This window comes from Phalacrocorax carbo, chromosome 2 (genome assembly GCF_963921805.1).
Source record: "Phalacrocorax carbo chromosome 2, bPhaCar2.1, whole genome shotgun sequence".
NCBI lineage: Eukaryota > Metazoa > Chordata > Aves > Suliformes > Phalacrocoracidae > Phalacrocorax > Phalacrocorax carbo.
Window position 1 is genome coordinate 163,660,356 of NC_087514.1, and position 27,209 is coordinate 163,687,564.

The following is a 27,209-nucleotide window of genomic DNA, read 5'->3' on the forward strand; positions in this document are numbered from 1 at the left end:
TTTCGAGGAATATAACAATATTAAATATTTGTAAGAGAGTTCAAACTCCCTGTAGTAGTCTTACTACTGAAAGCACTTTGATTAGTGTAAATATTCAGGTTGTCTACCTCCTCAAATGGTAATATGAGGTAATCAGCAAAACACTGGTAAGAATTGAATACTGTTGCCAGGCATTATTTTGAAGGCATGTGTCATGGTGAATTAAGACTCTGTAGGTTTAAGTTATCCTACTTGCTTTTTCCATAAATTTACTGGCTGAAAAAGTAAATTTAACAATGGGTTGAAATTTTTACATGCTATACCTCTGCAGGAGAATCTTTCTTGAGATTCTGTAGTTCCTGAAATGAGGTTAGGAAAAATATGGTATGTTTCCTATAATAAATACACTAAGTGTATCATTTACAAGGTCTAGAGCTTCATCCACTGGAACTAGATGATGACAACTGGCAGGAACACAGCTCTAATTTTGTTTTAGACAGCCCTGCGAAAGCTTTTCTTGATTTAGGCAAGGTATAAGGCTCTGGGGGAAAAAAAGAAATAAATCCTTATGCACACACTGAAAGGAAAGCTTGCCAGCTTCAGCTCTCCAATGACACCTTCTTGCATTGCACATACTCAGTTCCCTCGCAGATCCAATCTACGATCAAGCCCTGCAAGTTTCATCCCCACAGATGTTTCCAAATGTAGTCGAGCCCTGCATAAGTACAACTTCAGTTCCTCATAGGAACCATGGAGGTTCCTTTCCAAGGAGTTCCTGGGGACTCCAAGGGATTAGTTCCACACAGGAACTGGGAAGCCCCTTTCCAAGGACTTGGCATTTCCCTACCCAACCTGTGTACATAAGCAGTAAGAGGTCATTTGATATAAGTGCAGAAAGATGAGTTGGGAAGGTGGACAAAAAAAAGCACTGTCAGAGGTGAAAATAGGGTAATAGGGTGGACCATTTGGGAAGGTGGGAACTGGGATTAACGTCGGGTTTTGCGGAATGGCATGATGTGGGAATAGAAGAGTGGAGAACAATATTTTAAAGCTATTTCATACCTGTGTCTCTGATTTTGCAGTGTTAACATTTGCTTAATGTTGATATGGAATTTGAAGACCTTCAGGATAGTATAAATGGACAGACAAGCTTTCATACATACACAGCATGGCTGGAGTACAGCTGACCTTAAAAAGTCTAGGCATTAGGCATTTAGCTCTGAGCGAGACTGACTATTTCTGGAGTAGTATTCATCTGGCCTGTCTTAAAGCTTAGGACAAGATGAATGAGTGTACATATTTCTAGATTTGACTAGTGAAGTTGACTGGTTCAGATTTAGACACTGAACTTTCAGAAGTGTGAAGCAAAGTGAGAAGAACCTCTTGTGAATTTTGCCTTCAAATCAATGCCCAAAAGGTACCCAGCAGAATTTGTGTTCACATGCCTGTGAGTAGTTTTTGATCCAGTATTTTAAATACAGTACCATGATCGTTATACTCTATACCAACAAAGCACACACAGATACACTGAAGCCACACTGTGAAATGTGTTTTATTAGAATAAATTGACATTAATATCAGCTGTTAGGAGAGGGTTTCTCTTATTCCGTCCATGTTGTTTTGATACAAGATTAGCAACATTTAGAGCTGTCCCTGCCCCCTAAAATAATTTTATGTTACAGAGAAAGAAACAACAAGGGTTTTGCCAGGAGGTACAGGATTCCTGTAATCTTGGGATCAGTCACTCAATTCATTCAGTCCAGTTTTTGAGCATGCAGTAAAGTAAAAAAGGTGGAAAACAGGTTAAATACAGCATGGGGAGTTGTTAATATTTATTTCCCTCTTCACTGTACTGTTACGTCACTTCTGTGCAAAAAAGATAAATGCTTCAAATCAGCAACTGACAGGAGAAAGGGAAGTCAAAAAGCAGGTGAAAGATGCTAAGAAAGGCTAAAGACGTGAAGTCTGACTCTTGCTTTGGAGCATGAATTCTAGTACTTTATACCACTGTGCTCTGTACACCCTGTGTCTGGCAGTGCTTGTAAGTAATTGCATGGAAAAAAGGTTTTACTTCACTGTTTTGCAGCGTTTGTAAGTAATTGCATGAAAAAAAGTTTTTACTTCATTGTTTCTCAATAATTGTTCATTTTCTTCTCAGAGCAGATGGTCAGATACAGCTTTAATTTTTGCATGAGACTCTTCTCTCTTTATTTGCTTTGGATTCCAGTTAAACAAGGCAAGATGCTATGAAAAGTGTGAATAGTGGCAGAAGGGACACTCGTTGTAGGATCTATGTCTATATCAATACATTTCACTGCTTTCTTACCACACACTCACTAAGGAGAAACAACATAATTGGCAGAACCCCCCATTTTTTGTGTGTAGGCTTTAAAAGGCAGTGGCAAGAAGAAACTGGAGGAGAGGTGTTACATCAGAGCAGCTGAGTTTTGATAGAGTTTTCTTAAATTTTATTTTGTGCAGTCTTATTAGGTACAATTTCATCTGCCTTGTTGGTAGCATTAATGTTATTTAATATGTGAACAGCTGAGATGCTACAGGTAACAAATAAGTCGAACCGACAGGGATGCTTGTGACAGAATTAGAAATATCCAAATGCATTAAAAAGCCTAGAGGTCTTGCTGATGTTTTGCTTTGGACAATGATTAGTTAACACAGATGTCAGGGAAGGTCTGTGAAAAGCGGGGGAAGGATATTTTCTTTGCTTTTGAGAGAAACTGCATTTTCAGCATCTTCCTTTTGTGATCCTTCTGCTATATCCTTTCCTCTTCCCTGGGAATCTCTTCTATGAAGGAGCATTTCATGAAGGGTGGCACAGCAGCTTCGTCTCTGTAGGTCAAGAGGAGTAAAATGACGTGAAATGACTGAAGAGACTTTTTTACTGGTGTGAAGCTAAGGTTTCCTTTGTATCATCTGTGTGGCAAACTCTGCTTCCCTGTAGTGGGAGCAGATAAGTATGATTGCTCATAAGTAGAATATCAGGATCCAGTGCTAACAGTTAAAAATATCATTGAAGGTCTTTGTAAGAGCCTGTCCCATTTCCCCAAGAGAAATAGCACTTTCTTCTATAAAGTTAGACTGGTTATAATACAGTTATGCACTGATCAAAACCAAGCTTATCTGTAAGTATATAATAAAAATTTCCTAGTGTATGTTGCATATTTTATTATAACAAAGGTAGTAAAAAAACTCTTATAGTAGAATATGGTGGAAAAACAGCCATCGGGTTTCATTGCTGGTATAACTTGATAGTGTGCTTTCCCTGAAAGAGCTGAATTTAACTTTTGGAGAGGTTTTAAATGTTTAGGAGGCTGAGTCTCATCTTCTATAAACTGAGATTTTTTTCTGTCATTGCATGTATGGTGCCTACTGTAATGGGAAAAGAATGCAAATATTGATCCATTTTGATGTATATAAGAGAAAACACAGGAAAAGCATCAACCAAGCAGCAAATTTTGCCTGATGCTGTGAAACCACCAAGAATAAGTTTAAAAAGAGAAGTTTACTTTCTTACGTGTCGTTTCATGTCCCTCTTTAGAGCCTGATCTGGAAGATGGTTTTCTTTTTTTCCTGGGTGTTTTATTTTTATCATATTAATAAGAGTTCCAGTGGGGCCCCTCTGACAAGTGTGAAGATTTATCTGATTTTTGGTGGTTGTGTTAATACACAACCACAACTACATTTAATACAAAAACTGATAGATATAGCAACTGTAAATTCATGTTCTATTTGGAACATACCAGTGTTTATTTCATTTCTAGTTTAGTTTTCCTCATCAGCAAGAAGATTTTTGTATAACTTTATTCAGGAGGACAACCTGAAATATTAGTTATGGTGATCTCAAAAAGATTTTCTGTTTTCGCTCCTGTTGCACAATTCCTATCATTTTTGCCCTTCTAAAAAGAATGTTGGGGAAATACCTGTTTCCTTATATTAACTCCAAATGGGGTGCAAATATGACCACAAGAAAGGCACTTATACTTTTTCTAAGCTATATGTATTCTCTAAGTGTTAAACTGATTGGCAGGGTAGGACCTTGCCAGTCAAAGCCACTCCAGCGAAGGTTCAGGGCAGACTGGGGGGCATATTAGTCTGTCAGGATCAGGGTCAGGATCAGGCCTGGTGAGGGGACTCAGGGTCAGACATAGCCCAGGTTGACTGGACAGGGCCGTGGGGACAAGGACGGGCTGAGGCCAGGTTGAGTCATTGGTGGTGCCCATGGCTCTGCAGGGCTGTGATGGAGCCTGCAACCACCATCCCACAGCATTGTTGGGGCAGAGACTGAGCAAAAATGGTGTTCTGGACCCATGGGCAGAGTAGGGGGAGGCTGAGGAGAGCCACTAAAGCCCTTCAGGACCCTGACAGCAACTCAGTTTGGAGTTGCAAACTCAGAAATTCATTATTCATTTATTTTGTGTCATGGTAGTGGAAGCATCATGAAGGTGTAGCTTTAAAGGTATCTAGTAGCCAGTGAGTTTGCTGTCCAATTTTCTCTGCCTTAGTGAATTGTTATGGGTGTTCCGGGAATGTAAAGCTGTTGGAAAATCAGGGCCCACTAAGAGGCCCTGTGTTGGCCCGTTGGTAACACCAAAGAGTACTTACCATGGAATCAGTTAAAACGATGATCCAAAACTGATATCTTCGGATTGGCACGGACTTGGGAAGATGCATTCAAAAATTCCCATCCATCTGTTCTTTTCTTTATTTCCTCTTCTTTCAAGTTCTGCTAACAGTTACCAAAATTCATCAGGCACATCCCATTTTTTTATTTGAAAGTTGCATAGGCAGATGCAAAATGGTTTCATACTGTGTGATTAGGAGCTTTCTCCCTAAAAGAGCCTTATTGGGATGCTGGTTCCCTTGAAAAATAGGAAGCAAAGACTTGAAACTTCTCAGGTTTAGCAGGGAATTGAATCTAGGTTTGTTGCACTGTACATGAGCATCTTAACCAGTAGACTCTTAAAAATGTGAGCAATTCAACTGGTGAGAGCACAATTTTAAAAGGAAACGGGTATGTTCTGCTCAGCTTTGTGAAAAGTTTATAGCTACTCAGCACAATCTACGGCATAAGAATGCCTGCAGATCTCACCTGCTATATGTTAAGTGTCTCTCAGCAAAGTGGTATTTTACATCTGTCCATCTTCATGGATGCAAAAGACCATGAAAAGTGCTAGAACCTCTGCTTCATATTTCCTCTACTAATTACCAGCATTTAGAAAAAGAAACAAGCTGAGTTTGGATTCCCGTTCTGCCTCATCTACCCAAAACAAAAGGCTGCCTGTAGTGGAAGAGCCCTCATTCATCCACAATAATAATAAACATTTTGTTGAAGACACTAAAGTAAGATTGCAGTTATCCAGGACTTTCCTTCTAGTCCATTGAGACAGGCATCTCTCCCGAGGACAGCTCCACTCCTAGGCAATCTGAGTGGTCTGGCAGTGGTATGCAATGAACAGACAAGAGGCAATGGGTACAAACTGAAATACAGGAAATTCCATTTAAACACAAGAAACCACTTTTTACAGTGAGGGTAGCCCAGCAATGGAAGAAGCTGCCCAGAGAGGCTGTGGAGTCCCCGTCCTTTTTGACATCCAAAACCTGACTGGATGCAGTCCTGAGCAACCTGCTCTACTTGACCTTGCGTTGAGCAGGGAGGTTGCTTTAGGTGATCCCCAGAGATACACACTAGACTCAACCATTCTGTGATTCTGTGATCTGTGAGCTACAGGGCGAGTTTCTGTAGGGAGACAGACAACTGAATTACCAAAGTGGCAAACTAAAAGATTTTATGGAGCTTCATTTCTTTAGGGATCTTACAAAATAGAAAAACTTGTCTTATTATCAGCTGAGCTACCAGGAAAAAGAGCTCTGCTGTAATGACCTGTGCACAAGCCTGCTTAACATCAGCAGCTATAGTAAGTGGTATTCATCTAACTCAGTGCTGAAGCCCAGATTTAGAAAATAACCATGGATTTAACAGTCAGGGGAATTGAGTCTAAACCATAGCTCATTCTGTCCGAAAGGAACCTAAGAAGACTAGGTCAGATTATGATGTCTCTGTAGATGTAGACACCAAAGGGAGCTGAATCTTGTAGCAACATTTATTCTTGTCTTAAAGAATGGCTCAAACCTCTATCCCATTATTTGATGCTTCTAGAAGTGGGTAGAAAGGAAGGAGGTAGAAAATGAGATTAAACAAGTCTATAGATGTTTTCAGAGTAGTTTGGAACCTGATTCTACATCTTGTTTGGGAATAGTATTCAGAGCTGTTCAGAAAGTGTAAGGGTCTGTTAGATGGTGTCAAATGCTCTAGGGGGATGAATATATCTAGAACACAGCCTAGGACTGGAATAAATAATTTTAGTTTATTTTACCTCAGTTTCTGTAATAGCAGATCTCACACTCAGTTTTTATTCAAGCAGTGGTTAGCATTGACTCAAATACAAATTATGAGAGCATCTCTTAAGGTCAGGTCTTCTTGAAGGAAGAGGTAATAATTTAAATTCCTGGCACTTGATCAACCTCACCTTTTTATTTGAGATGTATGTGGTAAAATGTTCTCATAGGTCTGGAGACTTAGAAAGAAAAAGGAAAAAAAAAAAGGTTTCCTGGACCTGTGAATAAGCTAAACAAGCCTTGTTCTTGCCATAAACATTTAAACGAGCAAAGAGAGTTTTCGCAGGCAAAGTCTAGACATTTTTTTGCCAGGAGAAATAATTTAGGACTGTGCAAATGGGTACATTTCCTGCCTACTGAGGTTTTTCTGGGCACAGTTCACCAAACCAAAAGAATGTTGTAAAATAGTTTTTCAGGAAATGGGTTGACTGTTTTTCTACTGATTAATAAAGCTACTTTTTGCAATAGCTGCTGTACATGATGGGTAGTGAGCTTTTCAGCATAGATGAGTCTCATTGTCCAGGGAGAGTGTAATGGGGGAAGAATATATGTTGGCATGAGAAGAGATATCAAGTGAGCAAAGATGTTCAAGGCAGATGTCAATTTTCTGTCATCCTGCCTACAATTGCATGTCTTAGTGAAGTAGAGTTGTGGGGCTCCCTAGACTACCTCTTTTTATTGATCAGGGCTGACATTGGCACAGGCTGCCCAGAGAGGGGGTGGAGTCGCCACCCCTGGAGGTATTTAAAAGATGTATAGACATGGCACTCTGGGACATGATTTAGGAGACATGGTAGTATTGTGCTGATGGTTGGACTTGATGATGCTAGAGGTCTTTTCCAACCTTAATGATTCTATGATCACTGAGGCATCCTACACATAGATCTCCAGCTCCTGGCGCTAAGGCAATAGCTGGCCTCTGCTCCATTCATTCATAGTTACCTCCCTCTCATTCAGCCTTGAGTATGGGGCCCTCCTTTTCATTGCTGCCTTAAACTGATCCATGGCACTGCTGTCTTCTAGTTAGGCAGGAAAACCACATCCTCCTAAAAGTGCAGTATATGGGAAGCAGATTATCTCCTTTAAGGACATACATGTGGATACATATCATTTTCAACTGCCAGAGACCAGACCCCAGAAGAGCAAAGGCTGTGCAATTAATCCAGTATTCTCCAGCAGCCTGAGAGCCTCAAGTTATTACCCAATATGAAGTTCAAATGCTCTGTAGACCAACATGAGATATGGACATTTACACAGAGGGGAAATACCAGCTTAATAGAAAGGATACGATCTGCCCTCTCAATGAACTGAAAGCCAGCTCTTTATTTTCCAAATTCCCTGAATATTAATATTCCCTGGGTGGAACAAAACTGAGCCATATGCCAGCCACCTGTTCACCATGCCAGTCTCATCCTGAGTTTATTTTCTGCTGTGTGTATCTGTGTCTCTCTATCTATATTCACACATATGGAGCACACTGGCACCAGTGGCCAAGATGTAGAGCTAAGATAAGAGTGTCTCTGATGACAACTGGCCTTCTGGGACTGGGGAGAATGGGTATGGTTGGACAAGGCACATATTGCTTTCTTCATGAAAAATAGATGTGTTTACTTCTGCACAGTGGGTACACTCACAGCAAGCGTGGTATGTAACAGCCTACTGCAGACTGTGTCCTTTGGTGGCCAAGGAACTCTGGACCTCTTCTAATTCTCTTGTGGTGCCCATTTAAGCACAAGTCTAAATAAGGGCTAAAGCAAGTAAAAGGTTCCTACTGTTAAAACACTGGGTGCCAATTTTTTCTTTACACCAGCATACCAAAATGACAAATGCTTTGGTGCAGTTTTTTTCCAAAGAACGGATTTTTGCCTCCCACCCTGTGCAAAGAGAGGCAGGCGGCAGAAGGGAGAGAACAGACTCATTCCTATTGCAGTGAAGAGCTCATTCAGAAGGCAATTTTGCAGTAATTGTATGTGGTTTCAGGATGTTGTTTCTTTGGGTGTTGGCAGGGGCATGACTATGCTGAGGAGCAGGTGGGCTCTGCAGCATGCCCTGCAGTGCTGGGCCCTTCGCTGCTAAGAAAATGAACACATTCAAGTGCGCTCTTTCCCTCTGGGCCCAGATTTAGCAGGGGCTAAAGTCAGGGTGCAAATGAGTCCTGCACTCAAACCTGGGCCCTAGCAGAGAGGTCTTTCATTATGAACATAGCCAGAGGAATCTTATAAACTTCCTAGTACAGAGCTGGAGCTATCATCCTCCAACAGCTATACACCCTAAGGATTTGCTCTGATCCTTAGCACAGATCATCTGTCTTTGCAGAGCTCATCTGCCAAAAACATTGCAATTTGTGCAGAGAAATTGGCACCTTTTGACTGCTAAATCCTAAGCTAGTGCTCTGTGTCCTTTACACAGCCTTGTTAGTTGAAAAAGTGGGTCTGGACTTAATGGTTCATGAGATCCTACCTAACCCCTTCTTACTAACCAGCTGAAACTCCTTTCCCTATAGGTTGTTGGCAATGTCCACCCAGAATGTGATTTTATGACAGAGCTGAAGAAAAAGGAGGCTGAATGTCTGGAGGACTCAGAGGAGCGTGGGAATGCAACACCACCAGGTATCCTTGTGTGAGGGCTGGAAAGAGTGGCAGAGGAGCAATGCCCTACCAGAGTCAGGACACGTGATGCCAATGTGCATGTTTGAGTGTTTTACTTATTGTCCCACATCCCTGTTCTCTGGTCAGCTCTTCTTCCATCTACTCCAATTCCTTTCAATTCTTTTTTTCAACATTTTTTTTCACATTCAAATATGGATAGTCCATCTATCTGAGTGAATCCTTGTGTCCTTGTCCTATTCCTTCCCCAACTGGATGTGATCATGGCATCATGCTTGCTGTGTGAGGGTGTGTTGATTTTTAAAAACAGGGTAACCCCTTAATAACTACTGTAACCTGGTCTTTCTGTATCACTCTCTCCCATTTCCACAATACATTTTCATTTATTTTATTATGTCTGAAAACCCACCCCTGTCTAACACAGGAGGTCTAACTAAAGCAGATTCAATAGTCCTCTGGAGGTGTTTGTTTCTTACTGTAGAATAAAAATTTTGTCTGAACTACTTTTAAAAGATATGTAAAGAGGGGGAGATCAAAGTTTAAGAAGGTTTTATTTTATTATTTTTTAGTTGCTCAAACATAATTATACTTAAATATATATTTCATTTTCTGTCTAAGGTTGCAGGAGAACTTGGGACAAATTACTGTGCTGGCCAGAGGCAGATGCTGGAGAGATGCTTGCCTTACCATGCCCAAACATCCTCTTTCAGTTCATGAAGGAGACAGGTGATGTGCTGTCATGGTTGTGCTCCTGTTGTTGTGTTGCATGCCTGGCAAGAGCGTTTCTAAAAATGGGGGGTGAAGACAGAACACTGCAAGTTCCTGCTCTCTAGTTGGATCAGAGCATTATTGCAAAGATTTCTGTAGGATCTGAGGGAGTTTCGCAGTTGTTCTCATATTTTAAGCATTATCCATAACTGGGTATTATCCCATAGTCTGTGATGAGGCCCTGAGCCGAAGAACACTGAAATCAATACAGTGATTTTCATTTGTTTCCATAGGCTTTGCAATCATCTTTTAGCATGAGTTTTCTAGAGCTCATATGGGGGTTGTCTAGGTCAGAATTTAAGCATGGGGCTCCATGAGATTTATGATCTGATTAGTGTGGGATGAAATGAAAGGCAGAGGAATGAATAGTGTGGCTGTTATTTAAGACCAAGGTTGGAGATACAAAGCAGAATTTTGTCATTGAAGTAGCATAAGTATTGGGTCAAATGCAAGACTGTGCAAGTTAGTGCCTTTGTGGCTGCTCACTCTCTGGGTGAATATGGCTAGGAACAAAATGCAAGCCCATAAGCAGGAAACGATTTTCCAGGAAAGACCTAGATTTGGCAGTTCCACAAGAAAAAGAAACTGCAAGGCCCAACCTCTGCCTCACTCAACACATGCTAGTTGTAAATAAGGGATAAGGAAAACCCCTTTCACTGTGCAGATTAATTTCCTGCCCTGGGATTCTCTTATTTATCCTTCATCTGACTCATAAATCTTTTTATGGAAACCTGCTATGCTCATAGAACAAGCTGCTTATTCCAACCTCTGATCTGCAAAGAAAGAATAAGCCCCAAGGAAGGTTGGAGTGAGAAAGAATGCATTAGAGGGGTGAGTGCTGACAGAGGTAGAAGTCTGATGGAGTAGTCCTTCCCAGACTTCTTCAGTTGACTTCCTTGACCCTGATATGATTTCTTCCTTAGTCCTTCCTGCCTCTACCTCTGTCACCTTGGTTCTCTCACTTCTTCCCATTGTTTGTCTCCAGATAAAGTGTAAAGTTCTGTATCTGACTGCCTGAACGTACACATATGAAGTGTCCTATCAACTCTGTGAGATGATCCTCTCTTCCTGGTATAATCTTTGTACCAGCAAGAGATCTTCTCCTGGTTTTTATTTTCTGTGTCATGTGGCTCTTCACTGGAAAAAGTAAGTGCTTCTCTTTCAGCTGGGATAGTAAAAAGGAACTGCACAAAGAAAGGCTGGTCTGACCCATTCCCTCCCTACCATATTGCTTGTCCAGTAGAAGATGAGATGCCGCTTGAAGAAGTAAGTTTAATTAAATAAATATTTGTGAGTGGTGTGCTGACGTTATAGGATTCCTTTCTATTCCTGAAGACTGCTGGGGAGGGAAGCTCAGCTGAAGCTGGAATTTTTACCAAGTATGGAATGCAATTCAAATTTTACTCTAGTCACTTATTTTGGAGAATTACTAAGGGTGTTTTATTATTCAGGTATAAAAAGTGTAATAAAAATAAAGCCAGCTGCAAATTCCATACAATCATGCAGTTGCTATGCTTGCTCGCAAATATAGCAGCTAGAGATACATCACAAAATGTTCATAAAGTATGAATTAAGACAATTCAATAATGTCAGTCAGCAAGATGATTTTGTGGCATCACAGCATGAGTACAGCAAATGTGCTGTCATAACACCACTTTTCCAAAGTCAACCATATTTAAGCACAGGAGAATTTTCTGGTTTCTCATCCTGCCTGGCATAAAATGTCTAATTCAACAAGGAAATAAAAAAAGGTTTCAAAATCTACGTCTTTGTAATGCAGATCAGAATTTGACATACTGCTTCAGTTAGATTTGAAAAATTGGTTATATTTAGAGCTTATCTGTACAGGGAAAAACACTGCTTCCATATGTGATAGTTGAAGTCAGCTTATCCTCACTCAGAGATCATGTCTGATAGAAGAGCCATTTAAATTAAAGTGCTTGATCTCTAACTAATAAAGATACAAACATACTGTAGAGATGTAAATCCTCTTTCAGAGAAAAGAAGCAAGCCAAAATACTATGCCGTATTTCAATGAAAAATATCACAATCCTGAAAATTATTATGGTTACAAAAAGCCTCTTTTGCGATCAGGTTTTGTTGCCTTATTAGCTACTGTGGAGAAAATGAGGAGTAACGCGGTGGAAAGAATCTGAAGAAATCTTCACTAAGTTAAAACCGATAGAAAGGATGTTGAAATCACTTTAAATGATTAAAAATTAGTTGTCTAGTCTAACTTTAGATCTCTACCCTTCTTCTGTACAGGCTAAACACCACACTTTTGTCTTTATTTGTAAGTTAGGTGAATACTATCCTTTTTGGTCCACTATAGAGAGAATTAAATGAATATTTATACTGTACCTGATGAATTCCATTCAACTTGCTGGAGAAAATTTAGTTTATATCATCATGGGGAGATTTGTCTTCCCTTCCCACTGTTTTTTGTACTGACTACTACTGTGCTGTTTAACTCAAACTTTCCAGTCTCTAAGCTACAGTACCTGCTGCTCTCTGTAAATAAACACACTGAAATGCAACTCTTCTCTTTCTTTCCTTCTTTTATTGCTTACTTACCTTTCTGGTGTAAAAACAATCTTAAATCACAGAATCACAGAATCACAGACTGGTGGGGGCTGGAAGGGCCCTCTGGAGCTCACCCCGTCCCACCCCTGCTGGAGCAGGCACCCCCAGAGCAGGGGCACAGGGCCGCGTCCAGGCGGGGGGTGAATGTCTCCAGGGAAGGGACCCCACAGCCTCTCTGGGCAGCCTGTGCCCCTGCTCTGGCACCCGCACAGGGAAGGGGTTTGTCCTCATGTTCAGGGGGAACTTCCCGTGTTCCAGCTTGTGCCCGTTGCCCCTTGGCCTGGCGTTGGGCACCGCTGGAAAGAGCCCGGCCCCATCCCCCTGACACCCACCCTTCAGATATTTATAAGCACTGATGAGATCCCCCCTCAGCCTTCTCTTCTCCAGGCTGAACAAGCCCAGGTCTCTCAGCCTTTCCTCCCCAGGGAGATGCTCCAGCCCCTGATCCCCTTGGCAGCTCTGCGCTGGCCTTACTCCAGCAGCTCCCTGTCCTTCTTGAACTGGGGGCCCAGAACTGGCCGCAGCCCTGCAGGTGTGGCCTCACTGGGGCAGAGCAGAGGGGGAGGAGAACCTCCCTCGCCCTGCTGGCCACGCTCCTTTCCATGCACCCCGGGACACCGCTGGCCCCCTTGGCCCCAAGGGCCCGGTGCTGGCTCAGGGTCACCTCGCTGCCCCCCAGCACCCTCAGGGCCTCTCAGCAGAGCCGCTCTCCAGCAGGGCCCCCCCAGCCTGTGCTGGTGCGGGGGGTTGTTCCTCCCCAGGGCAGGACCCCGCACTGGCTCTGGTTGAACTCCACGAGGCTCCCCTGGGCCCAGCTCTCCAGCCTGCCCAGCCCTTGCTGGATGGCAGCACAGCCTTCTGGTGCATCAGCCGCTGCTCCCAGCTTGGTGTCATCAGCGAACTGGCTGAGGGGACGCTCTGTACCATCATCCAGGTCATTGATGAACATGTTGAACAGGGCTGGACTCAGCACAGGCCCCTGAGGAACACCACTAGTGACAGGCCTCCATCCAGACTCTGCCCCGTTGATCACGACCCTCTGAGCTCTGTTGCTGAGCCAGTTCTCAATGCACCTCACTGTCCTCTCATCCAGCCCACACTTCCTTAGCTTGTCTATGAGGATGCTAAGGGAGACAGCATCGAACGCCTTACTGAAGTCAGGATAGACAACGTCGACTGCTCTCCCTTCAGTGACCCTCTAGATTTTTTTTTTTAGTATTAACCTACATTTTACCTCAAGGTAAACTCCTCAGTTGCAGGTTTATCCACTTAAAGATTTGATTATTTTATGTGGTTTTCATCTCTGATTTGTAAGTGGAGGTTGACAACTAAGGCTAGCCTAACACAGCATTGATATGTTTCTTGTGGACTGGTGCCTTCCAGACTTACTGGCTAGCTTTGTAACTCTAAGGGACTTCTCCGAGCTCTGGCTGGAACTGTGCATAGTCAGGTACCTGGGTAATCACAGTTCACCCACCAGACAGAAAAGGCCATAGTTTCCACATCATTTAACTTCATCAATCTTGAAAAAAATTACTGTGTAAGTCTAAGCTAATCACTACACAGTGATTAGCTTTTTTTTTTCCACAGTGTGAGCTTTTCAAGGAAATATATTTGTTATCCCCACTTACTGCATTTACACTGAGGGGTGCTCTCAGAAGCGATGATCTGGCTTCCTATGGATGAAACTAACCTGGAAGACAAATGCAGGGTGCATGTAGTGTCCTCTGACCAATAACAAAATTCAGCCCATAGAATTAGACTATGGCTAGTCAGAAATGCACCCAATGTCAGCACAGATGTAACATCCTCAGCACCCTGCGCTTGTTAAGGCAGCTGTAGTGGTAGATCCTTTTTCCTGCTGACAGAAAGTGATAACGTCTCATCTTAAAATGAGTTGCGTTGACTTCTGGGGGTGCTTGTTTCCCTTCATTAACTAGAAAAGAAGCAGAATAAGAAGCAGGATTGTGTCAACATGTAAACAGTTCAGTCCTGTGGCCATGCTCTCACACTGCTCATTTTACTATAGACTCAGCTGCTCATACTTAGGCAACTAATTTTTAAGCACCTACATTAAATGAAATAAATCCTACCCAATGTCAGCCCTATAATGCCTTAAGTGATACTTAAGGCTCAAAACAAGTATCTGTCCTTCCCCAGAGTGAACTGTAGCAATGCATTGCATAGCTGCATAGATTTTAGGATATAAAAACATCAAATTGGGACCCAAGAGAGACCATGTTAGACTGAAGGGAAAGATTTACAGCCTAGAGCTTATTCATTCTATTTTCTGCTTCCATATGTGATAGCTGAAGTCAGCTTATCCTCACTCAGAGATCATGTCTGATAGAAGTGCTATTTAAATTGAAATGGATTTTGATTGACATTCTGACTGAGTAACAATTGAGTTTGGAGGCAAGAAGAAAGAGGAAAAAAAATAACCCCAGGAAAACACCCACCAGCACAATAGAAGTGGAAAAGAAGAATAGACAGCAGAATTGTAAGCAAGGAAGCAGAGTGAAGGAAAGTGGAGAACCATAAGGAAAGGCTGACAGAGGTCAGTGTTCATCATGCAGCCAGCTGCCACCAGGATTGTCCTACTCTTGCAGTGGAGAAAACACGATATAAGCATGCATAAGAGTTTTTACAATGCCTTTGTTGAAGACTGGCTTAGTTTTTTATGGGTTTATGAATAAGCTGGAAACCACCCTGATCAATCCCTGTTTCTTTATCAGACTGGGCTGTATCCACATAGCTACGGAATGGGTCTTCACATAATGAGTGATTTCAGTTGCACTTTGCGGTGGCATTAAAAGGGGAAAAAAAGGCAGTCAAGGATGTGAACAGATTGGAAGCACCAAACAAAGCAAAACTGCCAGAATCAGTAAAACAGCTGTCATTTGGCAGCAAGTTATGTGACAAATAATTCTCTTCTTTTATAGCAATCCTACTTTTCTACTATAAAGATCATCTACACCGTAGGATACAGTGTGTCTATCACCTCACTCATTATTGCCGTGACAGTTCTTATTGCATTCAGGTATGTAAAGTTATCCTCTCACCTCAATTCTTTTAATAGTTCTTAGTATCTTAGTTTGTATGAGACAACATTAGAGATAACAAAGTAATGTAGACAGAAATCCAGAAGAATAAAAATAAAAATTTCTGGCCATGTTGTTTTAAAAATATTAAATTGAGGCTAGAAATGAAAAGTGATCAGAGCGAGCCAGACATAAGAAGAATCAAAACTGGGAAATAAATGCCAACTTTCTATCAGAGAAAGTTAGCAACTCACTTTGATCCTAAATAACTAATAAATAAATTTGCCTGCTTTCACCGGAATGAAGACAATTTTTTATTAACTGTGTGCATTTGCCTTTTATGGCCTCAGCAAATTTTATATTAATAAGAAGAATATATACAAAGAACTCAGTTCTGAATCAAGGTTTCTGTGGCACTGCATATATTACTATTGAAGCATTTACAACTAAAGGCATGTTTTGAAAGTTAGGCTCTGAATTTGGCTACCATCGGTAAGATTTCTTTCCTACAGAACTACCCAGATATTAGGCATTTTCAGGTATAATTTAGAGTATCTAGAATAAAAGTGACTGTTTATTTTCTCATTTAATGTAGATTTGATGTTTTCTGCCATGTAGGATTTATTTTATTAATCTTTGTTTATTTCTGGTATTTGTGCAGGACAAGGAAGAGATTTATTATTATGCTGTGAGAATCAGGTTTCTCAGGGGAAAGTTTCTTGACCTCTGCTGGTTCCTAGCTCATGTCTGGAAGTCAACAGATATGTTTATTGACATCCACTCTGACCTCAGGAAAACAAACCAGCCCAAATACGGGAAAAGAAAGAAACAATGGACATAAAGAGACTTAGCAATAGGGAGGAAAAAGTTATAGTTAACAATGGACTTGGCGTTTGAGTTCAGTAATAAAATTCTGCATGCTCTAAGTGAGTTTTGAGATTAGGTGACCCTGAGATTACTGGGTCTGGATGGAATTCAGCTTTTAATGGGGCTCTTTGCTAATTAGGTAAAGTCTTCAGCCTCAAATGAAAACATAAAGCTGAAGCTGTATAACTGCTCCAAAAACCTGCATTTAATAACAGTCAAAAAAAATTAATCTGAATTAACTGAACATCAGCATTTAAAGTAGATGTGCCAAATTGTTTTAAAGCAATTCTCTGCATTCAGTTAAGTCATAAGAGTAACTTTGGTAAATTAAGGAACTATTCTTTAATTCTGGATAAGGCTGTCTGCACAGGGGTTTAACACAATTTCACTCCCTCACAGCATTTTGCTGTATAGAAAACGTTTCTTAGTAATCATTACCCTGTTCATTGAGAAAACTGTCTAGTTAATTCAGGATTCGTCTGCATGCTCGTTCTTGGGAGTGGTTTAGGCACAGTCGATATCACTATGACACAGTTGCACCAGTAAAGATCATTCCTCAAATGCAGGCTTCTCTTGGCCCAAAAATAATGCCGACCAAAAGGCTGGCTCAGGTATACTGAACACAAAGTGAGATTCCTGGAATTTGGCAGACTAGAAACACCACCAGGGTACCACCTAACAAGGAAGGAGATTAAGATGTAGACTGTGGGTGAACTGCTTTAGATGAGGAAGGGTTCTGTCTCTGACTGCCTGCAGAGAGAGCTGAGTGGATGAAAGTGTTCTTTCTATGCATGCCTGGAAGTACCTGAGTTGAAACAAGGACTTACTGCATATTTGAATTACTGCCAGTACAAGTCAGTTAATTACCTCAAAAGGACATTTCTGCTTTTCTTCCAGGAGGCTTCGCTGTCCCAGGAATTATATCCATGTACAGCTCTTTTTTACTTTTATCTTAAAAGCTATTGCCATTTTCATTAAGGATGCCGTCCTTTTCCAAGAGGAAGACATCGATCATTGCAGCTTCTCTACAGTAAGCACATGAAAAGCAGGATACTGTGGTACTTGATGTTTTTGCATGCCATCTATAAATGGTTTCACTTTTCATTGCTTTTTTTTTTTTTACTAGGGTTTTTTTTCTTCTAACCTTGTAGTGAAAATTATATAATTATTTTATTCAGTATGTTTTACCGCCATAAGTGTGCACCTCAGAACTTCTGCATTCTGAATGCATCAACCTGTGATCCAGTAGTACTCTAAATCAGATATACTCTTTGCCATAGAAAAAAAGTAGTATCATTACACTGTTGCACTTCTATAATCTGAATTAAATATAACCTGAATCTAAAATTAAAGATTTCTGAGTACTTCATAACGCAACTTTTAAAAGATGTTTCTTCTGGAAATGTTGGGCTTCATGTTCTGACTGGAAGCTCTGAGTTGTAAACCACAAAACACACAAGGTACTAGACAATCAACTTAGCTTTGGTCTAGCCACATGCATTGGCAACATGGCAATGGTTTTCAAACAGACGTTTATGGGATGACTTTCCTGCATTGCCATATTACATTTGAAGCTTTCCCTTAAACATGCATGTAATTGTAAGATCATTGTAGAACTCAGCCAGAATGCCACATGCCTGTAACCTCTGCAAATCAAACACATGTGCCGAAGTATTGCCAAAACTGTGACTTTCCTGTTCCCTAGACTGAATGCAAGATCTCTGTTGTTTTCTGTCACTACTTCATGATGACAAACTTCATGTGGCTGCTGGTAGAGGCTCTTTACCTAAACTGTCTACTACTCTCATCTCTTTCTCATGGAAGAAGATATTTTTGGTGGCTTGTTCTCTTTGGCTGGGGTAAGAAAGGCTTTTACATGAAACTAATAAAAGGGAAGATGTTACAACAGGCCTTATCCATCCCATTAAAATACTGGATCTGGAATCTATCTGCCTAATTGAAGTGCCCAACCTGGGAATTGCTTTGATTTTATTTTTACTTGCATATTAGTGAGGAACAAATAATTTTTTTAAATACGGCATTCAAGTCCCTATGAAAGAAGTGGAAAATTAAGTACATTTGCAAACCCACAGAGATCCAGTCCACTCAAGCTTCTTCTCCCAACTAAGAACACAGATTCCTCTAAGGAGCTAGCCAATCACCTAAATTAAGTGTAGCTTGCTTCAGTTCATGCAAGAATATAGTTCCACAGTCTTCTCCTGAGAATGGGTCCATCTGGAGGCATAGCAGGCGTTTTTGTAGTCCTGATATTTCTACAGCCCATCTTTTGCATTGGGCAACTGTGCAAATAAAGGAGCTCTGGCCACTAAATAAGAGTGCAGGCATGAGACAGCAACATCTCCACTCCTTTTTCTTTTAGCCTGCAATAAATCTAATTGTTCAGACCTTTGTGGTGATTTAAAAATCAGAAACTAAGTGGTTTCCCACATAAAGCTGCTGTGTAAAGGAAAAAGCAGAAAACTCCTGCTTTGTCAAGCAGAAAACTCCTGCTTTCCTCTCTCTCAAGGGGAATTTTTGGTCATTGAGGAAGGCAATCCATGCATGTTGCCACTAAAGATTAAGGTAGGCCTGGCAACTAAGCAGACCGAACAAATTTTTGTGTTTTAGGGAGACTTCAAGTGCCTTTTTAGGAACGTGTAAGGGAGGCTGCATCACATTCTGTGTTTGTAAAGTGTCAGTATTACTATTGTTTTAAGATTTGGTAAATTCTATTACTTAATATTTTGTCATGCAAAAAGCACACTTAAATAAAACTGGGTTTTAATGTGCTATTTGGATGCAGGTGTTAACTTCAGGTGAGATCACACATGTGAACTGTCTTCATGTTAGTAAGAGGGTGCAAGTTCTGTCCTCTGTGGCAGAACTGTATCATGTGCAAAGTGTCACCCTTTATATCTTCACAGTGATCCATGGCCACCAGTCAGTGCCTTAACTTGTTTCATTCCATCATGGGTGTTAGGAGACTTCTTTGTAGGTTTATACCATGAGTGTAAAGCAATTCCTGTAACGTGAACAGGCCACAAAGGGTAATTCCAGTTCAGAAAATGAGTGATCTGTATCATCACAGCAGAGTTTCAGTGCACGAGATTTGGATTAACTGATGAAATTAGACAACTACAGTTTTTGTTTAACTGTCTAACAGGTTTTCCAACACTTTTCACCCTTATATGGATATTAGCAAAATTCTACTTTGAAGACACAGCGTAAGTCATTGTTTCCTATATTATTCTAGATTCCTGGGTTATATTTTCAATGTAATGACAGTGATGAAGGCTTATGTAATTTCAGTTACATGGGAAAATAACACCAGTATATTACCCACCCTTCCCTATACCACCAAGTAGATTAGTGCCTGCCGTGGATTTCTGCATTTCCATTCCACTATGGACATAGAGAATGGGGATTACCGTCTCCATTAGAGTATATTAAGGCAATGATATTGTAATTGTGCAGGGGATGCTTCCCAGGAACCCCAAATATATATTTGTGCTGCAAGTAAAAAAGAGAGATTCTAATCAGATAACCAAAGTAAGGAAGCAAAATTTTAGGAGTTTCTCACACAAAACACATTTTGATATTTCTGAAGCCTGGAGCGCTCACTATTTTACACAGAGAAAATCTTTCATGTCTTAAATAAGTGTCTTTGAAGGAAAAAGCTATATCTTTGTATTAGTCATGGCATCATCTGTTTAAGTTTTTTTGTCTGAGTTGTTGCATCCATGGCTGTCACTTAACACATCAGGATCACTATCTCTGTTTAAAAAGAGTAGGATAACCTGTAAAAAGTATGTCCTGTTCAAAGCAGAGTTTAAATATTTGGATACTTGTGCTACACCTGTACTTCCACAGAAATATATTTCTCTTCAGATTTTCACTGACACTGCTAGGTGGTGTCTTACTTGCAGTGATTACATACATGTCTTTTCTAAACTTACTGTTATTTCTCAGATGCTGGGATATTAATCAAGGCTCTCCATACTGGTGGCTAATCAAAGGACCTATTATACTTTCTGTTGGGGTAGGTAATTCTAAGTTTGCCAACATTAATTCAAAGAAAAAAGATTTTTCAGTTAAAATCTCATTACTATTTGCTGAAATGTTGTTTGAACTAAGGAAAAGGAATGGTAGAAATTCCACAGTAAACTTGCCTATGTCCAAAGAAGCAGGGAACTGTCCCTCTCTCCCCAAGCAAACATCCTTCATAGAAGGCAAAGATTTCATAGAATTGTCAGTTTGGTTGAAATTAATGGCAGGTGAGACGTTAAGCCATCCTTACAATATTTGAAAACCCAAGTTTAAGCCTAAGAGCCCAGAATCATCCATAAATTTTAATACAAACTTTTAAGGGCAATAAGCTTCTCTTCACAGGTGATAACAATGATAATAGCTCTTGAGCCTGACATTTATTGAATAAACTGATGGACTTTAAATGATTATCGTGTATGATTACTCCCACATGTCATTAAACCCAAGCAATGTTTGAGGAAGCAGCTAATCGATGACCTTAAGGCCCTCTATTAAAAGCTTAATTTAACTGGAGGACAGATACATACAAAAAAACCATATACAGGCAAACAATGTGAATGAAGAATCTCAAGTCAAATTCTGGTCATAGTTTGCCATGTTTCAATAAAACATTACATTTTCTTCTACCTCCATTATTATTTCCCCTACTAGTGCTCATCTGACATCCACATTTGAAGTCAAGAGATTTGGGGAAATACAGTGATGATTTTTCTGCTGCAATGTACTTAAGACATCACTGATGAATAAAATGAGATTGGACTTTTTGGTAAAATGTCAACATTTTTAGGCAAAATTAAGCATTCAGCCTCACCTTAAAAAGAGCTGGTGTATACAGACACCCAAAAATGCATAGGAAGAAACTCACTGAGTGTGGAAAACTGCACAGCTTCACAGACTTTGGTAAACTTGTGCCAAATTGCAATTGTAGAAAATTTGGTTTGCAAGTTAGGATTGACCCTATCTAGCTTTGGAGCTGGGCTAATGCTTCTCAGTTCCCATCAGAGTCAACAAAGAGAAATACGCAATTTTGGTATGTGATTCATCCGACTTATAATTGGTGACTACATTTGGAGGATATGATCTGTACCCAACTCCACCTAAGGCTCTATTGGCTGTACGGTCTGGCTCTCCACTGACTACAAAGGGAGAACAGGGTGATCACCTCAGATACAGACATGTCATTGTAGATACTATATTTAGTCAGATGAGTTCTACTAATAATGTCTAAAGATATTAGCCAGAATTTAATGCAATAGCAGTCTCAAAAGAGAATAAAAATTATATGAGCTACAAAAAATAAAAAGAATCATTCAAGCTATTGATAAAAATAGTTTACTTAACAAAGTCAAAGTCTCCAGTTTTTATCTTCAGCTATTTCTTTAAGAAGGAATGCAACCTATTGAGATGTTTAAATGCTGCCAACAGGAATGACATTAATAATCTTACATTGGTCTCATTGAAACTGAACAAATCACATAACAACTGAAGTAAAAAACCAGATTTTCATTGCAAAGTTTTACATGTAAAAGTAACCTTTACTTTCCCCCCCACCCCAAATATTGTGAACAGGTCAATTTTGTCCTATTTATCAACATCATCAGAATCCTGTTGAAAAAGCTAGACCCTAGACAAATCAACTTCAACAATTCTTCTCAGTACAGGTAGTGTACGGAATTTAAAAAATTATCAATTATTTTAATCAAAAAAACTTGTATCATCGTTTCTGAAATGAGAAGCATGTGTCCTGTGTCACAGACAGGCTCAGTTTGGCTGGCATAAAGTATTAGAAACTCCCAACTTTATGCCATTCCCAAGGAAACTACTGCAAGGATGAGACTCATCTCACCTAATAGTGACCATCTAAACATGATGTATTCATATCGGTTCAGATGTCTACCTTCCAATGACAACCAATAGAGAGACTTGGAAACCGTTAATTGAATACACATTATGTATCTGATTTAGGGTAGGATAAATCACTCTCTACAGATATCTTTTCCATACCAGAACTATAACGGGAACCTACATATTACATCCTCTGTATTTATTTACAAATAAAGTCAAATTTTTCATGGCTCCGATGGGGCAGAAGATATTCTACTCCCTCATGTTTTCCTGAACTGGAACTCATTCATAAAGACACAATGTCAAAATACCTTAAGAAAAGCCATGAACGTGGTATTTCCATGAACATGGTATTGCCAATAGGGCAATAAGCATAAGAAATCTATTTTCAGCTAGTTTCTCATTGTGCTTGCTGTTCAGCACTGTAGTCCCACAAGATATGAATTTCACAAGTAGATATTTAGATCCTCTTTTTAATTTCTGTTAATTACCATTGCATGCTGCAAGCATTAATCTTTACTCAGGAAAATAATATTATCTCATGTCCTGTGCTAGACGTCTTTCAAGGTCAACTCTGCTTCTAATTCCCTTATTTGGAACCCATTATATTGTCTTCAACTTTCTTCCGGAATATACCAGCCTGGGGGTTCGGCTTTACTTAGAGCTCTGCATTGGATCTTTTCAGGTAAAGTGACTGCAGAGGCTTCAGTTCCTTCCTGGTAGATTTTCTAGTTTAATCTAGTGTACACATAACAACTAGTATTGCACAAAATATCATTGGATCCTGGTGCTAGTGTCTCCTCACAGGGTTCATGGTTCTTTGCTGAGTTACGGTATCTGAAGACATGACCTACATCTTGTCTGGCTGTAGGCTAGACTATATTTTTGCAGCTTTTGCAAATACGAGGCCAAGTTTTTCAGATGCATGTGTAAATTGGATGGTGGGACAAAGTCAAGCATGGAAACCTTCTTTGCTACCAGTAGTAATCTGCATACCTTCCCTGACATCACTGACAAGATCAAGCTGATTTGGGCTGTTGATAAATTATCCAGGGTCAACCAAAGCTGCAGGTCCAGCTCCCTTCCAAATTCTTTGGCAAAGAATAGATTGATAGGCAAGCATATAAACAGAGACTAGTGACTGATGCACTTATCAGTCCAGTACAGACTACTGCCCTGAGGAATTCTACATGCTTTTCCCTCCTGGGTAGGCAAAATGTTTGGTGTACTTTGGGTGCCCCCAACTGCTCTCAGTTGACACACAGGATATGGACAGCTTGAGGAGCTTGGTGCCAACCAGAACAGCTACTGGGGCTGCTCTGACATACCCTCCAGGTGGCTTTGCTACCTGGGTTATGAGCAAGGCAGCACTCAGCTGCCCTTTGCTTTCCTCTGTTTCCCTGTGTTACATCTCAGAATCCACAAGAGCAGCTGTGGGCAATCCTACCAGTCTTTACAAGGGAGCATGTCTCCCTCTGAATGGGTGCATGGCATCATTTGTCAGTGAACATCGCTGAAAATCCAGCAGTTGGGCTGGTTTAGTCCTCTTGAGGGGTTAATCCATTGTGTTGATCCTGTCTAATATATCCTGCACACCTTAATCCTGACCCTTGTGCGTGGAGCTGGCCTTCATTGAGTTAATTAACAATGTAAGGAATAAGTAAACTGAATAAAAGGGTGAGGTGTTTAGCTGGTATCTAATCACATGGGTCCACTGACCTCCTGGGATTTTCCTGGGTTTATCTCAGTTCAGAATTTTAACAAAGGTATTCAATAGGCCAGAATTTTATCTCATCTGATATACTGCAAAGACACAGAAGTTGACTGGAAAGCTGTATGAGCTCCAAACATGGATCTCCTTATGAAGTTTATGTTTCCTTGCTGATTTGCACTCTGTAAAGAATTAGCTCATAGTGTGTCGGCCTGTAGAATGGACCATACTTTTGAAAGCATAATGTGGGAGAACTTCAGTTGCTATAGCGTCTGTTCCTGTGAATTCATATCACCTTACTGAACTTACTTTGGTGAGCTAGTTGATTATCTGGCTGATCAGTTTTATTGGCGATACATAAGGAATTTTCCAATTTATAACAACACTCCAACTTATAATGATACTCATTAATTCACTTACACAGTGCCATCATGAAATCAGATAGTGCAAGTGGCTTTTTCAAACTGCTAACACTCAACTTTGTTTTTACTTTTTTTTTTTCCAGGGTTTTATTGTAGCAGTTCTCTACTGCTTCCTGAACCAAGAGGTAAGGGACCTATGTCCTCTACAGTATTACTTTCACTAGCAGATATATAAAGTTAATAAACAGTTTCATACAAGCAGATAGTAAAATATTTTAGTTCCTTATGGTTGCCAGTTAACACGGGAATCAATGAAGTTGAATTTCATTCCAATTATCTTCATGGGAATGAAGCCATCTAGTGGAGAAACGAACTTTTGCTACTTTGCTATTCCATCAAGCTTTTTTTTATCCTTTCTGCTTATTTTGTACTATAGCACGGCTTGGGAAACCCATGCTAGGTTCAGAGCTGAAAGCACAAGCTACTGCAGTGATGCATAGAGATCTTCAGTTACTAAAAGTCTGTGATTAAACTGGACAGAATTTAAATTTATGCTGATTGTCCCATACCAAAATATTATTCTCTTCTTCCATTTAGAATATGTAAATCAGAGATTTACTGTCGGTGGGACAGGAATCATTCCACTTAGCTTAGTAGCCATACCCCTTCTTATAGCCTAGACGTTGTATTAAGGATGCATCTTAAATGAATAATTATGAATTATTATTATGGATTCGCTTTCAAACTACACTGAATATACTGGTTTCTACCTGCAGCTCCTGAAAAGGGAGAGCCTCCTTACTCGTGTATGCCACCCCACAGGGCATCCCCTAGGGAGTCAAAGGTGTCTTTAGAGGGTGAATCCTGCCCCTAATCATCACAGTCAGTGAAACTTAGAGAGGTATTGAAATGAAAAAGTCCAGTAGTCTGTGTGAGAGGCAGCTGACCCGCTATAGACACCCTGGGATGTATTGACTAAATTGCCATTTCCCAAGTTTAAAATCTAGGGCTTATTAAGTTTGCAAAGAGTATGTAAGTGTCTACATGTGCCATGGTCCACACTTTCTTCATAATTTTGTTAGAAATTTCTGAAATATTAAATCGAGTATCTTCAAATGTGTTAAAATTTCTTAGCCTTTCTGTTGAGTTTACTGCTGTGAATTGTTGACTGCTCTAACGATGCCTGTGCTTAGCTAACACTCCCCTTCACTAGTCTATTAACAGTCCTAATCTCTTTTGATAGTAGACCATAACTTTCCGTCCAGCTTGACATCCCAGACCTACAACATACAACACTTCAATTTAGAAATTTCCTTCCCATTAAACATCTGGGAAAGTACATTTCTAATGAGAATCAGATGGGAAATCAGGCTTTAGTGGCTGGTCTGGACCCACTGTATCTTTCTGTGAAGCTGCCAATGCATGATATACATAGTTGTCAACAACAGAAAGCAAATGTCTCCTGATGGTTGATGGCCTTCACCTCACAGTAATATAAGTAGCAAAGTAGTACTACTCCTCAGCCACAAATTGGTGGACGTCAATTAAGAACTTGCTACAGATTATACTTTTCTAGAAAGAGATGGAAACAAGACAACATGCCTTAACAACTAAGGAAAAGCAAGAAATGTGGAGAGAATGTGTTTAATTGTGTAGGCAACATTGGTGAGACCATTACTGGAATAAATTTTCAAAGGGATATTTAAAATGAAAAAGGGAAAGATATTAAAAAAAAAAAAGCTGAGAAAATACTTTAGTGGTGGAGAAAATGTTTTACAGTGCTAGACTGAGAGACCTCAAGCTCTTTTTTATCTCAGAAGACTGAGGTAACTTGACTACCCATAAAGATATCAAAGTATAAATACTTTGAAGGGGGAAAGTTACTTAGTGTTGACAGACATTTCAGTTCAGCAAAGGACGGTGGACGGAGGATCACCAGGTGGAACTGGAAACCAGAGAAGTTAAAAATGGAAGTAGGACTTTTTTCATTTATTTAACTGTGTGACAGCTCTAATACTAAACTTTGATTGTTGGGCCCACAGTCCTTAAATAGGGACACAGGACTGGGCAGACTCACATGAAGTGTCTTTACTTCTTGAAAGGAAGAGTGGGGTCCATTTACTCTTTTCAACCTTGGAGGCCAACTCTGAGATAGCCACACTAGACATTTTCATCAGTGCAGAGGGATAAGCATGCTGAAACAGGCTAGATGGAACGATCTCTGGAGGACCCTATTTTTCTCTGTCAGCTAGAAAGGGAGCCCGGAGGAACTGACTTGGACTGAGACCCATCCCTAGAAACATTCAAGGCCAGGTTGGACAGAGCTCTGAGCAACCTGATCTAGCTGAAGATGTCCCTGCTCACTGCAGAGGGGTTGGACTGGATGGCCTCTAAAGGTCCCTTCCAACCTAAACTCTTCTATGATTCTGTGAGATACCTAAATTTTCCCCTTCTCTAGCCGCTATTTCTGTCTTTCCTCTTTCCCACCGGTCTACTCCCAGGCAGTATGTGACCGCAAAACAGCATTCTCCTTTCCTTTTGAGGTACAAACGGAAATTGTCCGGAGGTGGCACGGTAAGAGATATGGACTTATGCCAGTGTGGAGGAGGACAAGATGGACTGTGCCGTCTAGTTCTGGAGTAAAAATGACCACATCTGTGTGCTAAAGATGCCCTTAGGATCTGGAGTAATCATATATAAAAGCTCAGTCAGGAAAAAAACCACAACTAAACAAACCAAAAGACCCACCAAACATAACGCAGTTTATACTGAGCAAGCTGGAGGAGGATCCACTTCTGCAGCAGTTCTGCCTGTTGGAATTCTTTTGCAGGACAAGCATTGCAGTGACATATTAAACACCGACTGGCTGGTCAGAACAGCCCTCTCATTGATATACTTTGCACCACAGCAAACACAAAAATCACTGATTGGTTAATTTCCTGTGCACTTTCACTGATGAACCATATAGCACAGTATGTCTAGGGAG

General features: G+C 40.4%; 1 protein-coding gene across 1 annotated transcript; it reads left to right on the plus strand.

Moving 5' to 3' along the window:
* Positions 1-1,963: 1,963 nt before the first annotated feature.
* GHRHR (growth hormone releasing hormone receptor) lies at positions 1,964-26,866 on the plus strand. Its single transcript, XM_064441767.1, has 13 exons — positions 1,964-2,020; positions 8,897-9,002; positions 9,618-9,725; positions 10,933-11,033; positions 15,293-15,390; positions 17,156-17,288; positions 17,964-18,117; positions 19,422-19,482; positions 20,228-20,297; positions 21,875-21,966; positions 22,706-22,835; positions 24,367-24,409; positions 26,715-26,866. The coding sequence occupies exons 1-13, from the start codon at positions 1,964-1,966 to the stop codon at positions 26,864-26,866; spliced, it is 1,305 nt and encodes a 434-aa protein (XP_064297837.1).
* Positions 26,867-27,209: the final 343 nt, after the last annotated feature.

Excerpts from the sequence above, each read along its gene's own strand:
- GHRHR (XM_064441767.1), top strand. The coding sequence starts at position 1,964 with ATGAATTCTAGTACTTTATACCACTGTGCTCTGTACACCCTGTGTCTG. Across the intron at positions 17,289-17,963 it reads ATCATTGCAGCTTCTCTACA|ACTGAATGCAAGATCTCTGT; the intron begins GTAAGCACATGA and ends CCTGTTCCCTAG. Across the intron at positions 18,118-19,421 it reads GCTTGTTCTCTTTGGCTGGG|GTTTTCCAACACTTTTCACC; the intron begins GTAAGAAAGGCT and ends ACTGTCTAACAG.